This window comes from Calidris pugnax, unplaced genomic scaffold (assembly GCF_001431845.1).
Source record: "Calidris pugnax isolate Ruff unplaced genomic scaffold, ASM143184v1 scaffold4, whole genome shotgun sequence".
In the NCBI taxonomy this organism is placed as follows: Eukaryota; Metazoa; Chordata; class Aves; order Charadriiformes; family Scolopacidae; genus Calidris; species Calidris pugnax.
Window position 1 is genome coordinate 4,499,188 of NW_015090781.1, and position 17,885 is coordinate 4,517,072.

General features: G+C 49.0%; 2 protein-coding genes across 6 annotated transcripts in view; one reads left to right on the top strand and one right to left on the bottom strand.

Moving 5' to 3' along the window:
* SLK (STE20 like kinase) overlaps positions 1-4,102 on the top strand; it is a 47,959-nt gene extending 43,857 nt beyond the window's left edge. For all 5 annotated transcript variants that reach the window (XM_014958621.1, XM_014958640.1, XM_014958649.1 and 2 more), the window contains 2 exons: positions 1,216-1,329; positions 1,933-4,102. In XM_014958621.1, the coding sequence (XP_014814107.1) occupies positions 1,216-1,329; positions 1,933-2,079 (261 nt within the window). In that variant the 3' untranslated portion in view covers positions 2,080-4,102. The remainder of the gene's footprint in view (positions 1-1,215; positions 1,330-1,932) is intronic.
* Positions 4,103-8,499: 4,397 nt separating this feature from the next.
* Positions 8,500-17,885, bottom strand: part of COL17A1 (collagen, type XVII, alpha 1) — a 36,316-nt gene continuing 26,930 nt past the window's right edge. Inside the window, exons 43-56 of the mRNA XM_014958138.1 lie at positions 17,704-17,760; positions 17,284-17,331; positions 16,214-16,327; positions 15,802-15,939; positions 15,121-15,204; positions 14,061-14,189; positions 13,214-13,303; positions 12,577-12,690; positions 12,183-12,335; positions 10,967-11,386; positions 10,644-10,784; positions 10,003-10,065; positions 9,716-9,787; positions 8,500-9,521 (exon numbers count right to left, since the gene is read on the bottom strand). Coding sequence (XP_014813624.1) covers positions 9,472-9,521; positions 9,716-9,787; positions 10,003-10,065; positions 10,644-10,784; positions 10,967-11,386; positions 12,183-12,335; positions 12,577-12,690; positions 13,214-13,303; positions 14,061-14,189; positions 15,121-15,204; positions 15,802-15,939; positions 16,214-16,327; positions 17,284-17,331; positions 17,704-17,760 — 1,673 coding nt within the window. The 3' untranslated portion in view covers positions 8,500-9,471. The remainder of the gene's footprint in view (positions 9,522-9,715; positions 9,788-10,002; positions 10,066-10,643; positions 10,785-10,966; positions 11,387-12,182; positions 12,336-12,576; positions 12,691-13,213; positions 13,304-14,060; positions 14,190-15,120; positions 15,205-15,801; positions 15,940-16,213; positions 16,328-17,283; positions 17,332-17,703; positions 17,761-17,885) is intronic.

Here is a 17,885-nt window from a genome sequence, read left to right on the forward strand (position 1 = left end):
AGGCACTACCCGCAATTATTTGTAGCAATATATGGAATTAGGTGGTTTTTACAAAGTGCAGGCTGCTGGTTGGAGGAGCTTCTGGCAGGTACTTGGAAGGAATTCTCTCCTTGTGATAATGAACTCTGTTCTGTCTCTTTTGCTCTGCATTTTGTATTCCAGAGCTCAGAGCTCCTTCTCCATTGAATCAGCTTGTCCCTGTGTCAGGGGCACAAGGCAGTTGTAAAACATTAAATGTTCACCTGCTGATAACTTTGGCGTAGAGGAACCTGCCAAGGACCAGTGAAGCTGGTTCCAGTCTGTTCACACTCTCACATCCTGTGAGAACAGTCCCAGCCTGTGCCACTAATGCCTCCCGAAATCCCCGAGCACTGGGGGAGACCGGGGAGAGTTTCTGCTCAAGTAAAATGGCGCAGATTGGGGCTGCTCTGAGCTGCTCCCAGAAACACCGGCCCCTGCCCACGCTCGGGTCTCACCAAGTGTTTCTCAGTTGTCCCTGTGGTTTTGTGCTCTGCATCCGACCCGGCTGGGACTGGAACCCTAGAAAAAGAACATGGGGTTCAGAAACTGCTGTTGCCAACTGCTCTTAAAAATCAAAGATTTGATGTAGCCAAATACTTTATTTTTTTTCCTTTCTGTGCTTCAAAAGCCCTCTGAAAGTCAGGCAGATGCACCTCACGGCGAGGGACGTGAAGCTGAGGTGTGGGTTGATTGTCCTTTGCTTTTTATACACAGCAATTCTGGGGCTGCTTCTGCAAACACATTTCTGTCCTTTCTGAGCCCCGTTTGTGACTCTCGGCTCCTTGGCACCAAGAGTTGAGAGAGTTCCAAAGAACCAACTCCTGTCTAATGGGATGGATTTTAATAAATGATACAAACTGGCTTCAGAAGGCAAAGCAGAAACGCTGCCTGCCCTTGAAAAGCATCGTTAGGGAGTGAAACCCGGTTTTGGGTAACACTGTCAGCTCCTGCCTCAGAGTCCTCAGCCCTGTGTTTGGATTTACGAGTATTTCTTATCTCAATTGGTCCTGATGGAAAGATCAGCTTTTGATAATGCAGCCTCCTAACTTCCTTTTATCTTGTAATTATTCGCGTCACTATTTACATGGAATAAGCTAATTAAAAAGAATTAGGACAACATATGTCACTGTACAAATGTTGAGTTGCCTAATCTGAATTAGTTTTACATAAGGATTACCTTTATCTCGTTTTAAGAATGAAAAATGCCATCTACTGGTTGAGCATGAGACTCAGAAGCTGAAAGAGCTTGATGAAGAGCACAGCCAAGAACTGAAGGAATGGAGAGAGAAACTGAGACCAAGAAAAAAGGTAAATCAGAGCAGTTTGTGAAGCAGGAAATAATCTCAAGTCGGATCTAGCAAAGAGCAACAATACAAAAAGCAGCGCTTTTGTAGAATCAAGCTGCTGTGCAAGACTGCTCTAGTTCAGGGAGTAATAAAAGGTGATAAAAAAAGCTGAGCAAAGGGTGTGTGCAACAAAACAAGGCCTGTGTGTTACCAGGCTCTTGCTGCCTTCCCTCCCACGGGGCTTGTGTGCTTATTTGCATTTAAAACTCCTCAGCTGGAGGTAAATCTGGTTTTAGGAATCTATTTCTGAAGCCGGGGGGTTACTGCAAACCCCGAGCGCTGCACAGCAAGAGGGTGGCAGAGGGTGGTTTTGGTTTTTATGGTTTATTTTAAAATGGAAAGTAGATTTTCGCACACTCCTGAGAAAATACCCTTCAGGCAGATGCTGTCCCTGCCTGGCTGAGTCCGGGGTGTCTTGTTGCAGTTTCACGATTGCTGGGTGATTTCTCTTTGTTTGTGTGAGGGTGTGGGAGGTGACGCCGCTGCATCGGCCGCCGTGCCAGCAGAATAATGGGTTTCTTGTACTTGGCCCTGTAATCCCCTGACAATCTGCTTTGGGTTTTAGACGCTGGAAGAAGAATTTGCCAGAAAACTGCAGGAGCAGGAAGTTTTCTTTAAAATGACTGGCGAATCCGAATGCCTTAACCCTTCCACACAAAGCCGGATTTCCAAATTCTATCCCATCCCCAGCCTTCACTCCACCGGCTCCTAACTCTGGGAACTGCTGGAGGTTTCTTCATCTTTGGAATTCTCCATCCTCATCGTCTGACCTGACTTACTCTGTGGCAAACATCCAAGGAGCCAGCGCCTCTCGTTTTCAGTGGAGACAATCAGTGTCACCCTCGGTTTCTTGACTTCTCGAACGGAAGAGAAGAGAAAAGGTGTTGGTGTGTGAGGGTAACGTTCTGTCCTTCCCATGTTTCAAGAATAAGTGGGGGTTTTATCTCAGTCTCAAAAAATATGTTATCTTTGGTTTTGACTTTAAGCCTAAAATATTAATTACACTCTTTCTGATCGCAAACCCATGGTTTCCCATGTGAACATTTAAAAGGTTGTAATATTGGTTCTGCTCTGTGTTTGTAAGTGTCTGAGTTCTCCACGAGAGAATTCCACAACTCAAACTGCCACGAGAGGTTTAAAATCTTACAGCGTTGAGCAGTGTCTCCATAGCAAGGACTGGAACTAATTACTCAGAACATGCTAATAATCCGAAAAACAAACCCTTACGTTTAAACACAATTGGTAAAAGCAGAAGCCTTTGCAACTTCTTTAAAAAGAAACCTCTGGCATAAATTAAACTGAGCTGATCTCCGTGACACGTTTTGTCCATTAGTTCCATAACGAAATGGGGTGCTAGTTTAATTAATTAATACAGTGCCTGAAACACGTAGATCTGCTAATCCTGGCAAACAGGATGGTGTTTTGTCGTTTCAAAAACCCAACACTCCTTAGCGTTGTCGTTACTGTACAAACCAGAAGATTTCTTGCTGCTACTGCCATTTTTGTTGTAAATCCTCACCCTAAAATATTTTGCACTAAAATATGTAAAGGTGAAAGAAATGCTAACTTTAAAAATGCACAGTTTATTATTTTCCTTAGCTATTACAGGTGGGTAGTTCTACAAAAGGAAAGAACTGTAGAATGTATTTTTTAGCAAGCGGTTGAAGGTGCAGGATGCACGAGCTCTCTCTGGTCCTGCCGCGGGCAGAGCCGGTTTCCTCTTCTTACCAAAGCCCCTTCCTTCAAACTCCGGCAGAAAAGCGGAGGTGGATGCTCCTATTTATAAATAACCATGGCTAAAGTCCCGTTTGATTACAATTCTTAGATTTGATTATTATTTTTTTTTTATTTCAGTCATTTTATTTTATAGAAAGATTTAAGTTAAATATATAGACAAACTACTTTATGATGCTGGGTTGGTTTTTTTGTTTGCTTTTGTGTCTCTGCGTACTAACACAGGCAGGTGTTATTTTTTGAGCTGGTAGATGTACAATAAGTTATTTACCCGCCTGATCTGCAGCGGGGAGACAAATCCCCAACATTTCCTGTAGCTGGTGGGGAAATGCAGCTGGAGGAGGTGGCTTCTCCTTTTTGATGGTTGGAATTGGAGTTGGACCAAGGCCGTGTCCTGGGCTGCCCTTGGCTCTGCTGGAGCTGGGGTTGGAGAACAGTATTTGCTTCCTGCAGTGGGAAGCCCAACTCCGTCCTCTCTGGGGATCCCCTGCCCATGGTGGGTTTCGCCAACTCGTGCTGGGTGAAGGCCACGGGAGGGTCATTCCACGGGAGGGTCATTCCATGGGAGCAGTGGTCGATCCACAGGAAGGAACTCCCAAACGGACACAGGACTGGAATGGGATGTGGGTGAAATCTCGGATGCTGAAATCCTTGGACGCTTGAACCGATAACCTGATCTCAATGAAGACACTTAATTTACAGCACAGTTAAAAAAAAAAAAAAAATTGGAAAATGCATGTTTTAATTTAAATTTTGTAACTTTTTGATAGCATAATTACTTTAATAGCTAGCCTTAATTTCTGGCATTTTATTATAGAAATGTGTATTGTGTACTGTTGTAAATTCACAGACCATATCTCTAGAATGTTCTCTGTTGCTAAATGCAAAGTTCTTTCAGTTGGTTTTTTTTTCAATAGGATGAAAAATGTCTTTGAAGGCCTTTTACTTTTTAAGCTCCACCGTCATAAATTCACATAAATTACTAAAATAACATTAAACAATCTTCATCTCTGTCTTTAACAGACTTTGTTTGCAGCTGGGTGTGCTGCAGGCTCCGTGCTCTCCTGGGGGAGCAGACAGGGCAGGCAGGGTTCTGCTCCGGGGTTCTCTCTACCTTCATCCTCAGAGGGAAATGTTAACCTTCTCCTGAGGTTTTTTGGCAGTTTCAGTGAAGTTGTGAATAGACATCCTGTTCACCTCCTTCAGAGCTTTTATTTGAGGATCCTTTTCACGTGAGCCCCTGCAATCTCATCTCATTGTACGTTGGACAAATAAGTAACTGAGTTCTGTGCTGGAGGGAGAGATCGAAGGCGGCGACCGAAGCCTTAGTGGGGGCTTGGGGAGGTCTCCGGGCGTGGAGGGAGGTGGTTGGAGCCTCCTGAGCTCTGCTGAGAATCCCTACCAAGCCTGAAAATATGTTTCTCTGAGGGGTGAGAGGAACTAGCAGGGGTACTTAAACACTTAGACTGATAAAATTGGGTTTAAGTATCGTGGAACATGAAAGAGGTGTACAATATTCTATCAGTGTCACAGAACTCAATTCAAATGAATTTAGTCTCACATAGGTGTGGAAGAGATCTCCTGAGATACCAAATCCAGTCTCTCTACAATCATGTCACCTCCCTTTAATACAGAAGCTCCATCTCTGAGGCAGTCGGGTGTATTTACCTCACCCAAACCCATGGACTTTCTCACTGAGTCTCTGGCAGATCTCGTTGTCCCCACGTGCTCTTCAAAAGGTGACCCCAAATCAGTATTTGCTCACTTTTATGTTTTACTGCATCAGAAATGCTGCCCCCAGGAAAATGAACAAAGGCAGTAACGTGCCTGAACCCCAGTGTGATCTTGCATTTACAGCTGATTCTCACAGAAGCAGCCCTGTGGCAGGGCTACGGCCTCTGGCGGATTCAGGCCTCACAACTTGTTCCTCCTGAGCTCTGAAAGCAGCTTTTGGCACTGGCTCAGCTTTCCTGGGACTAAGTAGAGGAGCTGATGGCTCTTCTCGCATCCCCGCAGTGACAGGAGCTCAGCTCTTTGCAGGATCTTGTGGCCCCCTGCAGTGACACTGCTGGTAGCCCAGGGAGGTCTCTGCTAGCCCAGCCTCGGGTGGTCTCACTGCCCCTCTTGGTATGAGATTCTGCATCCTGTATAAATGGTGTGTCCCCCCCCCGTGGGGCTGGTGAGGAGGGGTTACAGCCCCGGGGCAAAGGGCTGTCCCAGACCCCGGCCTCCTCAAGCCCAGGGGAATCTGGTTCTTTGCTCTGGTGAAGGGGAAATATCCCAGCATTTGTTCCTCTGTTCCCATATAACAAATTTTTTCTTTTTTCAAACTCTTTGCTGATTATGAGAAGCACATACAGCATGAAAAGATACGATATTGAGGTTGTTGTAAGTGATTAGATAGACCCTGATTTATTAACACCTTCTAAAGGAAAACCTTTAATTGAATTGCAACCTGAATTTATTCTGAGGTGGTGGCACCGCATCACCCAGCACTGCCCCCCACTCAAAGTGATTTTTCACATCACTTTTAAAATACTGCTATTCATTCTGAGCTGCATCTCTGGTTTTTTTTCAGGCAATGTTTTAAAAGAATATCCCTTTAAAACTACATTCATGGGTATTCAGTATGTAATTGATCACCTGGTTAAGAAAATTATACTTCTGTCCCAGAGGACTTTTTCTGTAGTCTAAGGCCATGCTACTGAATTATTTTTCTTAATTAATAGGAAACTTCGCGCCTTAACAGAGCCCGAGCCTGGTGAAGCAGGAGGGTGGGTACGTCCATCACACCATGCTGTTTTTATGACAGTGGTATCACAAAGGAGGCTTAAGCTGAAACAGGGTCTGTCTTGCAAATACCCCAAGGATGCTTTGTAACAGGGGAGATTGGGATAAGGGTTTTTTTTTAAATTCAGGCACTTAAATCCAGTGTTTTGTGGGCTGATTTTCAGAGCTGCTGGGCAGCTGCAGCTCCCCTGGCCTCAGAAACTCACATCTTTGCTGAAAACCGGGGGACAAAGTGAACTGAGCAAATCAGGTCAGTGCTGGTCGCTCCCAGGGAACTGCTGCTGTGGGGTCCCGTGCCGTGGGGAGGGGACGTGAGTGCTCGAGGCCAGTGAGTGGTGACAGGAAGAAGGGGCAGGGGGGATGCTGAGGATGGTCACTGCATAGAGAACTTTCTGCTTTTATGTCAGCATTTACAAGCTGGTCAATTTACTTCAGAATCTGTAATTCTGGATCTCGGAGACTTCCTTGTGTTGTTGTGTCCATGCATATTCCCTGACAACGTCTCAAAACAAGGTCAGTGAGAATTACCCTTCCTGGTTTGGGGGCAAGTCAAGGCCAGGGTGCCCTGTCCTTTCTCAGTCTTACAAAAGATGAGAAGGGACAAAGGCAAGGAGAAGGCAGAAGAAACTTTGTAGTGTTTCTCTATATCTCTTGCAGAGCTTTGGGTTGTTCTCCATCCCCTTTCTCTCACCCCAACCCTCCTACTTCATTTCTGTAGCTACTTCTGTGCTCTGGGCACTCGGTGCCGGAGGAGGATGACAACCTCCTCTGGAAGAACATGCTCAAAACCAGTTGTGAGCAAGGGCTGGTGAGCTTCCGCTGCACTGAAAGCAGAAGGGAGTTGCTGAGCCCAAAGTCCCTCTGATTTTCCAAAAATCCCTCCCCCAGCTAGCAAGCTGGATGGGAAAACCTCTTTCTTACTCGTGAGCCATCCGAAAATGGTGGAAAGAGCAGAAACTAGAAAGGGCCATGGAGTGACCTCTGTGACACTGAACTGTCCCAGCCCTGGTTTCTGTCAGGGCTCCTCTGGGGCAAAGCCCCCCCGGCTGAGGCACCGCCGGCCTCCCGGGCTCCAGCAGTTTGGTGAATGTTCCGTGTTTAACTGCAAACCAAGTTAATTTTTTGCCTTACAGAAAGCAACCAAAAATGGACAGACAGATGGATCATTGGCAAAGGGTCTCTGTATGTACAGCTCATGGAAGTGAACTTGCAGTAGCAGCCATAAAACAGTTTGGGTTTTTTTTTTTTTTTTTGGTCTTCTTTTTAAAATTTGTTTGATTTCATGGCTTTCTGTAGAATATTGTAATAATTCTGCTGTAAATACAATAAAAAAATCAAAGTTTGCTGAGATGGCCTCTGTTTTGTTCATGGAAAACTCTTGTGAAATAGAAGTGATCTGTGAGTGAATGGGGCAATTTCAAATTTTTAAAATAACTGAGTGTAAGAAGTTGTAAATGTTGTGCAGTGTGTGGCTCTGCAGGTAGAACAGCCAGGGTGGGAGGGCAGATTTAGCACCAGCCAAACAGGACTGTGTTTTCTGTGACCACCCTGTCCATGGGAATTCACCTGGGGGTTGTAGCTCCAGTTTCTGCCCCCCAAAGTCCATAGTCCCCCCCCACCCCATGACAGCCACCGCTTCCTACATCAGGAACAAGATGCTCTTGTTTGGCAGCGGAGCCTCCTGAGCAAGGGGCTGCATTACAAAGGCAAGGAGGGGCTGTAGGGGCTGGGGAGGCTCTGACCCCTCTCAGCTGCCTGATCCTGCCCCCTGATAACCCCACAAGCACCATACAGTGGTCCCTGGTACTCCAGGGGTGGCTTCAGGCAGGGGAACAGAGCTGCTGTGCTTAAACGTGACCACACAAATGTTTCCTTCTTGTTGTTTTTAAGGGAGAATTAAAAGGAAAGGTCTCACCTCAGCAGAGGCAGGTGAGGGTGTGACTCACCCAGAAGGACACAGGTTTTATTGGCAAACACTGCTCAGAAAGCTGACCTGGGGCACACAGGCCCTTGCTGTGACCTCTCCTAAGCAACACCAACACTCGCCATTGCTAATGCTGGAAATAAAAATAGACAAGGGGTGTTTTAACCTAGAAAACAAGCAATTCAAGCAATTTTTTTTTTGCTATTAAAAACAAGGCACCGACCTGCTTTGGCCAGTATCTGAAATGAAAGTAGCCCTGCAGAGTGAGTGAGAGTGTGTGTGTGTTATGGTCCCAGGAACACCATAAAGCTGATGTGGCATCACCCACATGGTGACCAGGCATTGCACCAGGGGCTGCCAGCTTCCCCATCACCCCCCAAGATCCCCCCTCCCCAACCCAACACTAAAATACTCAAACTCCATGAGTATCACCTCCCTGAGAGGGAAGCTGGTGGCTGTCACACCTGGGACAACGTGCAGAGGCTCCTGCTAATGATGTGATGGAAACCACCAGCACCTGAGCAGCAGCTGGGTGTCTGTCTGGGTCACGGCCCAGTGATGAGGAACAAACCAGCCCCCAAACCCCCCAGGTGCATCTGCCCACGCTGACGGTGCAGCTGGCACCAACCACCCAAGGTACAGGGAAGCTTAGGGTGAAAAACATGCTTTAATTGGGCTGTTTACATGAACAATTATTTTTCCCCAATGTTTAAAAACCAGAAAAAAAATACAAAAATATTTTTTAAAAAAGATCAACAAATTTAAGTTTAAAAGTGCTTCGGTTCGGTTCCTGGGCACGTCCCGTCTCGCTGGGTGGCTACAAACAGGTGCCCACCCAGGCTCCCTGCAAAGCCCCTGCACCTGCTGCCCCCCGTCGCTGCCTGAGCCCCAGTGGCACCAGTTTGTCCAAGGAACTGGGCTCGGGGTTAATGCACACGGAGCACCCCAAAACTGCCAAGTTGGGAGGGCATCACTTCCCAAAGCAAGTGCTGGGGTGATGGTGGGGCTGAGAGCTCTGCAGTGGGAGTGTGGGGAGCAGCACCACACAGCTGGGTGGGGAAGGCAGAGCCCGGGCATTCGTCCCCGTGTCCCCTGCAGCCACCAGGCACAGGCTCAGTGTCACTGTTTGGGGTACCTCAGTGCAGCATGTCCCTTCCCAGAGACCCCCGAGCCCCAGCCCCACTCAGAACCACCAGCCCCTGCTTCACCAGGTTCCTGCTGGCAGCGGGCAGGGAGAGCGTGCAGCAGGGAAAGCCCCGTGAGAAGAGGGAGCTCAGTCCCAGGGGTTCTTACAGGGCTTTTTTTTTCTTTTTGCTGGCTAATTGTTAAAAAAAACACAGGTTTTTCCATAGCTGGGAATAAGACAAGAAGCCTGGACGGGGTGAGACAGGAAGCCCTTGCCAACCTGAAGAGACAGAAGCCCAGGAACTCAGGGGAGCTAAGCCAAGGATCAGCAACAGGAGCAAACACCCAGGCCAGGGCCACGCTGGGCACGTGAAAGAGCCGGTCACATCTCAGCAGTGACCCTGAACTATCAAGTCTAAAGGGTTAGTTCATCAGCAGGGATGGTTGAGCATTAAGGCAGTGAAGATTCAGGCCAATTCTCTCTGGGCTGCTGGGAACACTGCCCAGTGCAGAACTGAGCTGGCTCTTTCCTTAAACCCCAACACTGCGTCTTTTTCTTCTGCCCACATACACCTGTTCACCTGGGGACAAGAGAGTCAAAAGGAGGGTTATTTGAAAAGTTCATGTGGGGAGAAAAAGACAAAAGAACCAAAACAACCAAAACATGGGGCCGTGTGGGTTTTCCAGTGGTTCCCAGAGATGGGCTGGTGCCTGGGGAAGCCTCCACCCCCTGACAGGCCAACCCTGCTCTCCCGGGGATGGCAGATGTTCTCACCTTTCTCTCCTTTCTCTCCTTTCGGTCCCCTGTGCCCCTGGCGTCCTGGTGGGCCCATCGGTCCAGGGTCACCTGAAGATACAAGAAGACCACGTTTGCCTTTGAGCACGAACAGGGACAGGCCAGAGTAAGGAAGACCAACTTAAGATGTTGCTTGGGCTAAGATCCTGAAGGTGCCACCTCCACTGTGCAAAGGCTCCACCTTGAGCAGCCCAGTGCTGTCTGTGGGCACAGTGCTGCCTCCTGGGTGTTACAGGGCTTGAGAGGGAAAGAATGGCACTTCTTACCTTTAGGTCCAGGATAACCCCTCTCTCCCTTTTCACCGGGTGGCCCCTGGATGGCACCATATGCTGGAGAAGGAAAGGAAGGAGAGGATGAATGAGTGGGACAAACCACTTGCAAAGGGCCCTGCGTCAACTTAGAGCAGCAGCGAGTCACACTGGGAGGACATTTCTCTAGGTTAGACTGACTGAGAGCAGGTTTTTCAAAAATGGTTTTGGTCCCAACCAAGTCCCAGGGGCAGGCTGTGACCTCATGTCACCAGCACTGCTCTGGGTGGCCTGGCTGTCACCAGGTCTGGAGCTGGCCCACGCTCAGGGAGGGGAATTTGAGAGCAGAAGGAGCAGATGCCTCATGTGGACCTACATGTGCCAGCCCAGCCATGATAAAAGGGGCCACAGGGGTTGCAAGCACAGTGGCCTTCAGGGTTTGGGATGAATCTCCTACAAGTAGTGGGAAAACCTTCCTAATGATGAGACTGCACCTCCCCAGCGAGGAAGGCAGGGGATGGGAAGGCTGTCTGCCTCCAGCTTTTGAATGCTGACTGCGTTTTTGCAGAATGCAAAGGTGAAAAGATCACTAGAGCCATGAAGAGTTGGAGAGATCTCATCTGCATGAGCCAGAAACACAAAGTCAGTATGTCACTTACTTCTAAAGAAGTCCATGAGGTCTGCGGTGACATTGCCATAGGCTGCAAAGACTCTGCTGATGCCAGGGGGACCAGGAGGGCCGGGGGGACCTGCGGGTCCCTGTGCATTGTAAGACATCAGGTCCTGGAGAATACCTTGGCCTGAGGAATTAAAGGTGTCATTTGAAAGGAGCTCTAGGAAAACTGTGGCTGGATGCTGAGGCGGGGAGGTGTAAGGGAGAGCTGTGGGCAGCAGGAGGGCTGAGGGAAGTGAACAGCATGACACCAGGCACAGATTAGGGGCTGGGACAGGGAGGGTCAGGACAAGCAGACATTGCACTCACTCTGCAGGCTCTCTGACACGCGGAGTGCCAGCTCATTGTAATCCAGGGAACCACTGAAGGAGCTGCTGTAGGATCTACTGGAACCTGCCGATCTCCTGTGTGACTCCTCCTCTGTCAGCAACCCATCAAATGACCCATCACTGCCCATGACAGCATCATAGGAGCCATCACTGCCCACTGAGGCACTGTAGGATGACATGCTGCTCCTGGAGCTGCCATATGAGCTGCCTGTGCCTAGTGATCCCCCATGGGACCCCTCAGCACCAAGGGATCCTCCGTGCATCCGCTCGGAATTCCGTAACCCTTGGTAAGATGAAGACATAGACCCAGCCACCAAGCCACTATCTCCTTTGGGTCCTGGTGGTCCCCGTGGCCCAGGGGGCCCAGGTGGCCCTGAGATATAGCTTCGAACTTCATCACCTGCAAAATACAAGAGGGGAGACTTCAGGGACACTGGGGTCTGGGGGCAGAGGTCCCGTACTACCGCCTCCATGAAAACTGGAGTGTGAAATTCTGTCCCACCAATCACCAGAGTCACCCTCATCCAGTGCCATTTCTCAGGCAACAGGCACTTATGTCAATTTTGATCTCTCCAAATGGTGTGACACCCTCCTCTTTCCCAGCTCTCCCACAATTTGGGGTGTCCAATCTTGGAAACAGCCCAACGATTTTGCAGAAGCATGCACTCCTCTCAGGCCACTTCCAGCACCTCTGCCAACACAGATGTTCCATGACCAGTCTCCCACAAGTCAGGGGCTCCCCATGTTTTTGAAAGGCTGCCCTGGGTGCCTTGTCAGCATGAGGCCTCAGCCCAAGCTGCCCCACAGCAGGCTCAGCGCTGCCCTCCAACCCCCACAGCATCCACTGCTCTGTAGCCAGGGGGTTGTCAAAGAAAATCCTTTTCTCACAGCAAAACTCTGCAGGTGTTGCTGTTCACTCAGGACTTGCTGTTCAGCACAGGCCAATTGTAACTGCCCAGCACCTGTCCCTTCTGGCTCACAACAGGGAGTTTTGCCTTGTATGGACTGAGAGGACACAAGCCTACAGGGTGCAGAGCAGTCCTGCGTAGACCTGGCTGTAGAGATAAGGTGTTGCTGCAGCCCCAGTTCAGAGAAGGCTTCTACAGAACTGCCTCCTCTGTGGCAGAGCCAGCAGCCTACACGAGGCAAAGCACGGCTCAGGGTGTGGGCAGGGAGGATGGATGGTGTCCCCTTACTCTTCAAGTACTGGATCAGCTCGCTCCTGAACTCGTCACTGTTGGTGATGTCACCATAGGACAGGAGGCCGGTTCCTGAGAAGCCTGGTGGTCCCGGAGGGCCAGGAGGGCCAGGTGGACCCTGGACTCCAGAGAAGGAGGAGTATCCTACACCTTGAGAGAGAGGAAGAATTACTTTCTGACAGTGAGAGGACAAGGAAATCACACATGTCTAGGGATCTTGAAAATTTAAAGGCTCCAACCCCAACTTCTATCCTTTTCCAGCTGATGTTGCTGCAATTTTTTTTTCAAGTGACTTTGTTCTCAGTGGGCAGTTACAGCCCCAGGAAAGCTAAATCTCAGCCTCAGTCCCCCAGAGTCTCCCTGCCAGCTGTGAGAAACACAAGTGCTTTACTTTGTAGATAAGCAGAGACGTCCTCCAGAGAGGTGCCAGGTGATCCTGGGATCCCTGGAGGTCCTGGGGGCCCTGCAGGACCAGGGGGCCCGACGAGACCACTGAATTCAGAATCTGTAAGATACAAGGGAAGAAAAGGAGTCACCCAAACCACCACAACCCTGAAGAACCTTCCCTGACAATATAGGTAAAGCCAACCACAACCAAGTATAAGGTGCTTTTTTCTCCCCAGCACCTTCTGGTGCAGCCTTCCTGGTACTTTCCTGTGTGTAAACATCACATTGGGATGTGAGGAGATCCCAAAGAGGGTAGAAGAGCCTATTTTTAAATATACTTCTAAAAAGTGGCAGATGCAGAGAAGATAAAGGGTTCCTCCATCCTCATGACAGCACCTTGCTGCTGCTGCTGCTCAACACAGGAGCAGGGTGATCTGCCCACAGCCCCTCGTGGTCTGTGGAGGTCCTGGCAGAGCCCAGGTGGCCTGCAGTGCCACTAACTAAGGCAGGGGACCATCAGAGGCTCATAGAGGGTTATTTGTGGCGATGGGTAAAAGGGGAAATTCTGTGACTGAGCCTGTAAAAAGAGATCCTGGTGGTGTGCAGGGACATGTGGTGGGGGAGTAAAGACGTTGGCTTACTTCGCAGGTAGGCTGTCAGGTCACTGTAAGATACACCAGGTGTCCCCGGAGGCCCAGGTGGTCCAGGGAGCCCAATGCTCATCCCAGAATCTGCAAAATCAAACAGAACCAAGATTAGTACATTATCAGAACAGGGTGCTACAGCATGACAGAGGCTGCAGGGCTTCTTCACAGGCAATGCAGGGGGGACTCCTGCAAGGAGAAGTGTTCCCAGCAGCACATTGTGTCGAGAAGTGGGGCTCAAGCCCTGTTCTGGACTGGAATTAAAACTTACCCAGTTAATCCCAACACAAAGGCACCTGCAGACAGGCAGGCATCAGGCCTCTGCTCTGGGCAAAAGTTCCACACAGCTCATGGAGCACCTTTGGAGCAGCCCATTAGTGAGATCTGGTCCCCAAGGGCAGTTCAGAGGGAGCAAGCACAGACCAGGCTGTGCTTTTAAGCAGACAGACAGTTGCAGCTACCAGGATTGGGCACTTTAGCACTGCTGTTGGGGATGCTCGAGAGCTCTCACTGCCCTACAGTTCTTCACGCCATGTCACCCCTTTACAGATGGGAAAATGAAGCAGAGCAGTGGAATTTGTTGGGACCTCTAAGTTGGCTTAGATGAAACGGTGTTCTTAAGCTCAGTTTTAAGCAAAGCAAGAACTCATTACTAGAGCCTGTGGACAGTATCTTAGCTACAGGGCACCTCTGTTCTCTACCACGTCTCTCGCAATCCCTGCGAGGAGATCTCTGTACACAGGGATTCCCACAGGTGACACTGGAAGAGTTTTCACTGACAGCATGAGCTCAGAGGGAAAAGCAGAAGGAACAGAGGGAAAAGCAGACTAATAAAGGCCATTACTTGTCAAGTAGCTGATAAACCGTCTGGTCAGCTCATCATAATCCAGTGACAGAGACACGCCATCTCCCCCTGGTCCAGGAGGTCCTGGTGGGCCCGGAGGCCCAATTAGATACCGACGAATTTCTTCTCCTGGAAATGAAAAAAATGCATCTTTTAATACTCTCCAGCTGCTATAAAGACCCCAGGTGGGAGGAGTTCCCAGTCTATGACCTGAGCATCCCCACCACCAGTAGGGAGACCATCAAAACCTGTGGATGCAAAGCTCCTTTCCCCTCTCTCCTTTTCTGAGTGCCCTGTGTATGGTGTCAGGAACATTTGTGACACGGCTGGGAGCCCCCTGCAACTCAGGGTTTGAGGAGGACGAGAATTTAGATTGTTAAAGGGACCTCCTTGTGCTCTGTTTCTTCAGGATACCCTGGACAACATCTTGGGCAAAGGGAAAAGACCATGCTGAGCTCTGTGGCATTTCAGCAGCCCTTTGTCTGTTTGGAACATGGAATCTGATTGACGGGCTCACACAGGAGGACTGCAGTTCTGGCCAGCATCAGCAATACCTTCAAGCACAGCAAAATGACATCCTGGTGATTTATCTATCAGCCCACAGTAGCACCGTGTGTCAAAGAATACAGAGCTGGGTCTTCTCACTTTAAGAACAAAGACTTTGGAGTGGGCAAGAAGGAATGAGGAACCCTAAGAGAGCGGAGGAGCTAGAAAGTACCAGTCCAAGGTTTAGTGGGAGATTGGGGGAAATTGTGGGGAATTCCTGAAAAGGAGGGACAGGGAGGCAAGAGAGCAGTAAACTGCAGAGCTACAACAGTGGGTATGAAAAGCAAACAGATAAGAAAGCATAGCTCCTGGAAAGCATGGAAAATCTCCACTACAAAACACATAGATCTGCCTCCAAAGGACTTGGAAGGAGACATTGCAGGTCAGCAGCACCTATGGCAGGTCTTTGCCCTCCGAAGCAGCTGCTGGTAACTCCAGTTGGAGACAGAAGGGAAGGGCAGGTCACCAGGCTGCTGGGATGCTTTACCCCAAACCCCCCTTGAGGATCACTTACTCTGCAGCATGTCCAGAAGTTCTTGGTACAAAACGGATGTGGTTGATACCGAACTGGCAAATGACTGATAGCGATCTGAAGAGCCTGCAGGGATGAAAAGGTTTTATGTCAGGCAGGGTTAAGAGGAGACAGAAGGTGAAGAGGGGTCAGGCAAGGACAAAGGAAAGCTGAATTAATCTGGTTTAACTGGTGGAATGGGCTTCCCATACCACCAGCTGTGAATCAGACAGTGTTTCACACAGACTGGTTTTCCTCACAACAGTGTGGTCTGTGCTTTTCTGACCAAGATTGCAGGCTGCTTCCACAAGCTCTGGGAATTTAATCTACTTCAGGAGGGCTCCAAGCATACAAGACAGCCCCAGGATACCTGAGACCAGGTATAGCCACCTCTGGATCTTGGGATGTTAAAGGGTCTAACAGCTATGTCCAATATGAGACTTTTTAAACAGCAGCAACCATTAGTTAATCTAACCATGGTTAATTTAACCACCAAAACAGGACAATGCTCAGAGGGCACCTCAACTGTGTGGAGTCCTGGGCCAAGACAGCAGAAGACAAATAACTGGGATGAGGTGCTGCTATTGACAGACTGTTGTTTCTCCTCTGATTCTCCCTTCCAGGTGTTGCACAAGCTCAGCCAAGAGCATGACTCAGAACAGAGCTCACCAACACGGTGCTTACTTGTCATATAGCTCATAACACGGGTGGCCAGCTCTGCATAATCCAAGCTCGTCCCATCTGCAGTGGTGATGACTCCAGGTGGGCCTGGAGGGCCTGGTGGGCCTCGGACACCGGTCAAATAATGCCTTACGTTGTCACCTAGGTAGGAAGCACAAGATATGCCCATATCACTAGAGGGAAGACAAGGGCCATATGCATAATTACTGGACTCTCTTCCCCCAGCAAAAAGCAGGCTGATTGAAGGACAGTTCTGCAGAGGCCACAGCAGGCAACACCACTTTGTAGGATTCAACAAAAATAAGGCCAGATCGGTAGGGCTGCTGCTTCTAAAGGGAGTGACAAAGGACCCAGGGAACAAAAGAGAGATAGGCACGCATCTGGTGACCCATGGCAAAGATCTCATTTTACTCACTATTCAGGTAGTCAGTGACATACTGCTGAATCTCTTGAGATGAACTTCCTCCTGGGCCAGGAGGACCAGGTGGGCCAGGAGGTCCTGGGGGTCCCTGAATTTGTCTTGATCCACCTAGAGAAAGCATTGTAAGGAGAAGGAATGTTTTTGGCATGGTTGGGTTAGACCAAGTGATGCTACAGTGTGCTTGCATTGAGGCCTTCCCACAGGTCTGGGAAGGGCTTTGGGAATGGAGTATGGAGACCACACCCCTTCGTCCTTAAACACAAGTCCAGACATCTCCCTGGCTTCATACCGACAGACCTGGTCAGTTTGTGCACCAGAGCACACCATATAGATGGAGATCCATAAAGTACTCAAGCTCATTAGGCTAACCTCACTACCCTGCTGCTCCCAACCCCAGCCAGACTGGGCAGCACCAGCTCAAGAACCTCCTCACTGGTCTCCATTGCAAAATACAGGTGGGCCCTAAGTGACTCCTGTCACCATAGTGTTGAGTGACACCTCATGCTCTTTAAGGTGTCTGTCTTCCCAACACCCTGAGGTAGCATTCCTAGGACACGATGTGGAGATGCAGAGGGCTTCTTCACATGGAGGGACACTTAAGTTAATCCATATGTATTTTTTGTGAAACTGCATTAATATCTTGCATACAGAGATGCTCTCATTCAGAATGAAAGCAGCTTAATTCACATGAATCCACCAGAGGGTCAGTAAAACTGAACAAAGGGCACTTTTGTTCTGATCAGAAGTGTTTCCACAGGAAGGTTCAATGCAGCTTCTCTAATCCCTTGTGGAACATGGTTAGCCAACCTGGAATCCCTTTCTTTCATGTCCCATGAGGACAAACTCTGGCTCAAAGGATTTCCAGTAAGCTGGAAACAGAAAACTTGCAATTCTTAAATTGTCTGATTTAAGGTAGGCCGTGGAAAAAGAGGTTATGAACACAAAAATCCATCAGGTTAGGTTGCCATGTACACTTGTAAAACCCAAAGGAGGTTTTTCAAAGCCTGCACCAGGAGGTCAGCACTTCTTGATAATATCAGAGCAATGATGGTATGGCCTCTTACCTCGAGATGCTCCTGGGATGCCAGGGGCACCTGGGACACCTGCATCACCTGGAAACCAGAGTCAGGGAGACAGACAGTTATAATGGGTGTCACTGCATGTTGTATACTTGGTCATGCAAAACAGTTGAGCTACATGTCAGAGAAGCAACTACCCAGCCCTTGTAATGACTATTTGCATTAGCAACTTGTTAGGGAGAAGCAGAAGGGAGAGGCCACAGCAGCTTTCCTGAGCCTTCTGTGATCTGCCCAGGTGCCTCATGCTCAGAGAATTCTATTGCCACGGTCCTGCTCTGCCTGAAAAGGCCGGGGGTGGGCACAGCTCTAATTCTCAAAGGACCAGGCTTCTCCATCCTTTAGTCTCCACCACACCTGGCTGTGCAAGGCCACCACCAAAACAAGAAAGAAGATTTTTAACTTCACCTTTGGGTCCAGGTGGGCCTGGCAGGCCTGGAGGTCCCTGCATGGTAACTCCTTCACCTGCCAATTGCAGAAGGAGAATCAGAGATTCACAGGAATAAAGCGTGTGGACAAAATCCTGGCTCCATTAAAATTAAGATAGATTCAATAGAGCAGGATTTTGGCCAGGGACAATGAATTTAGAG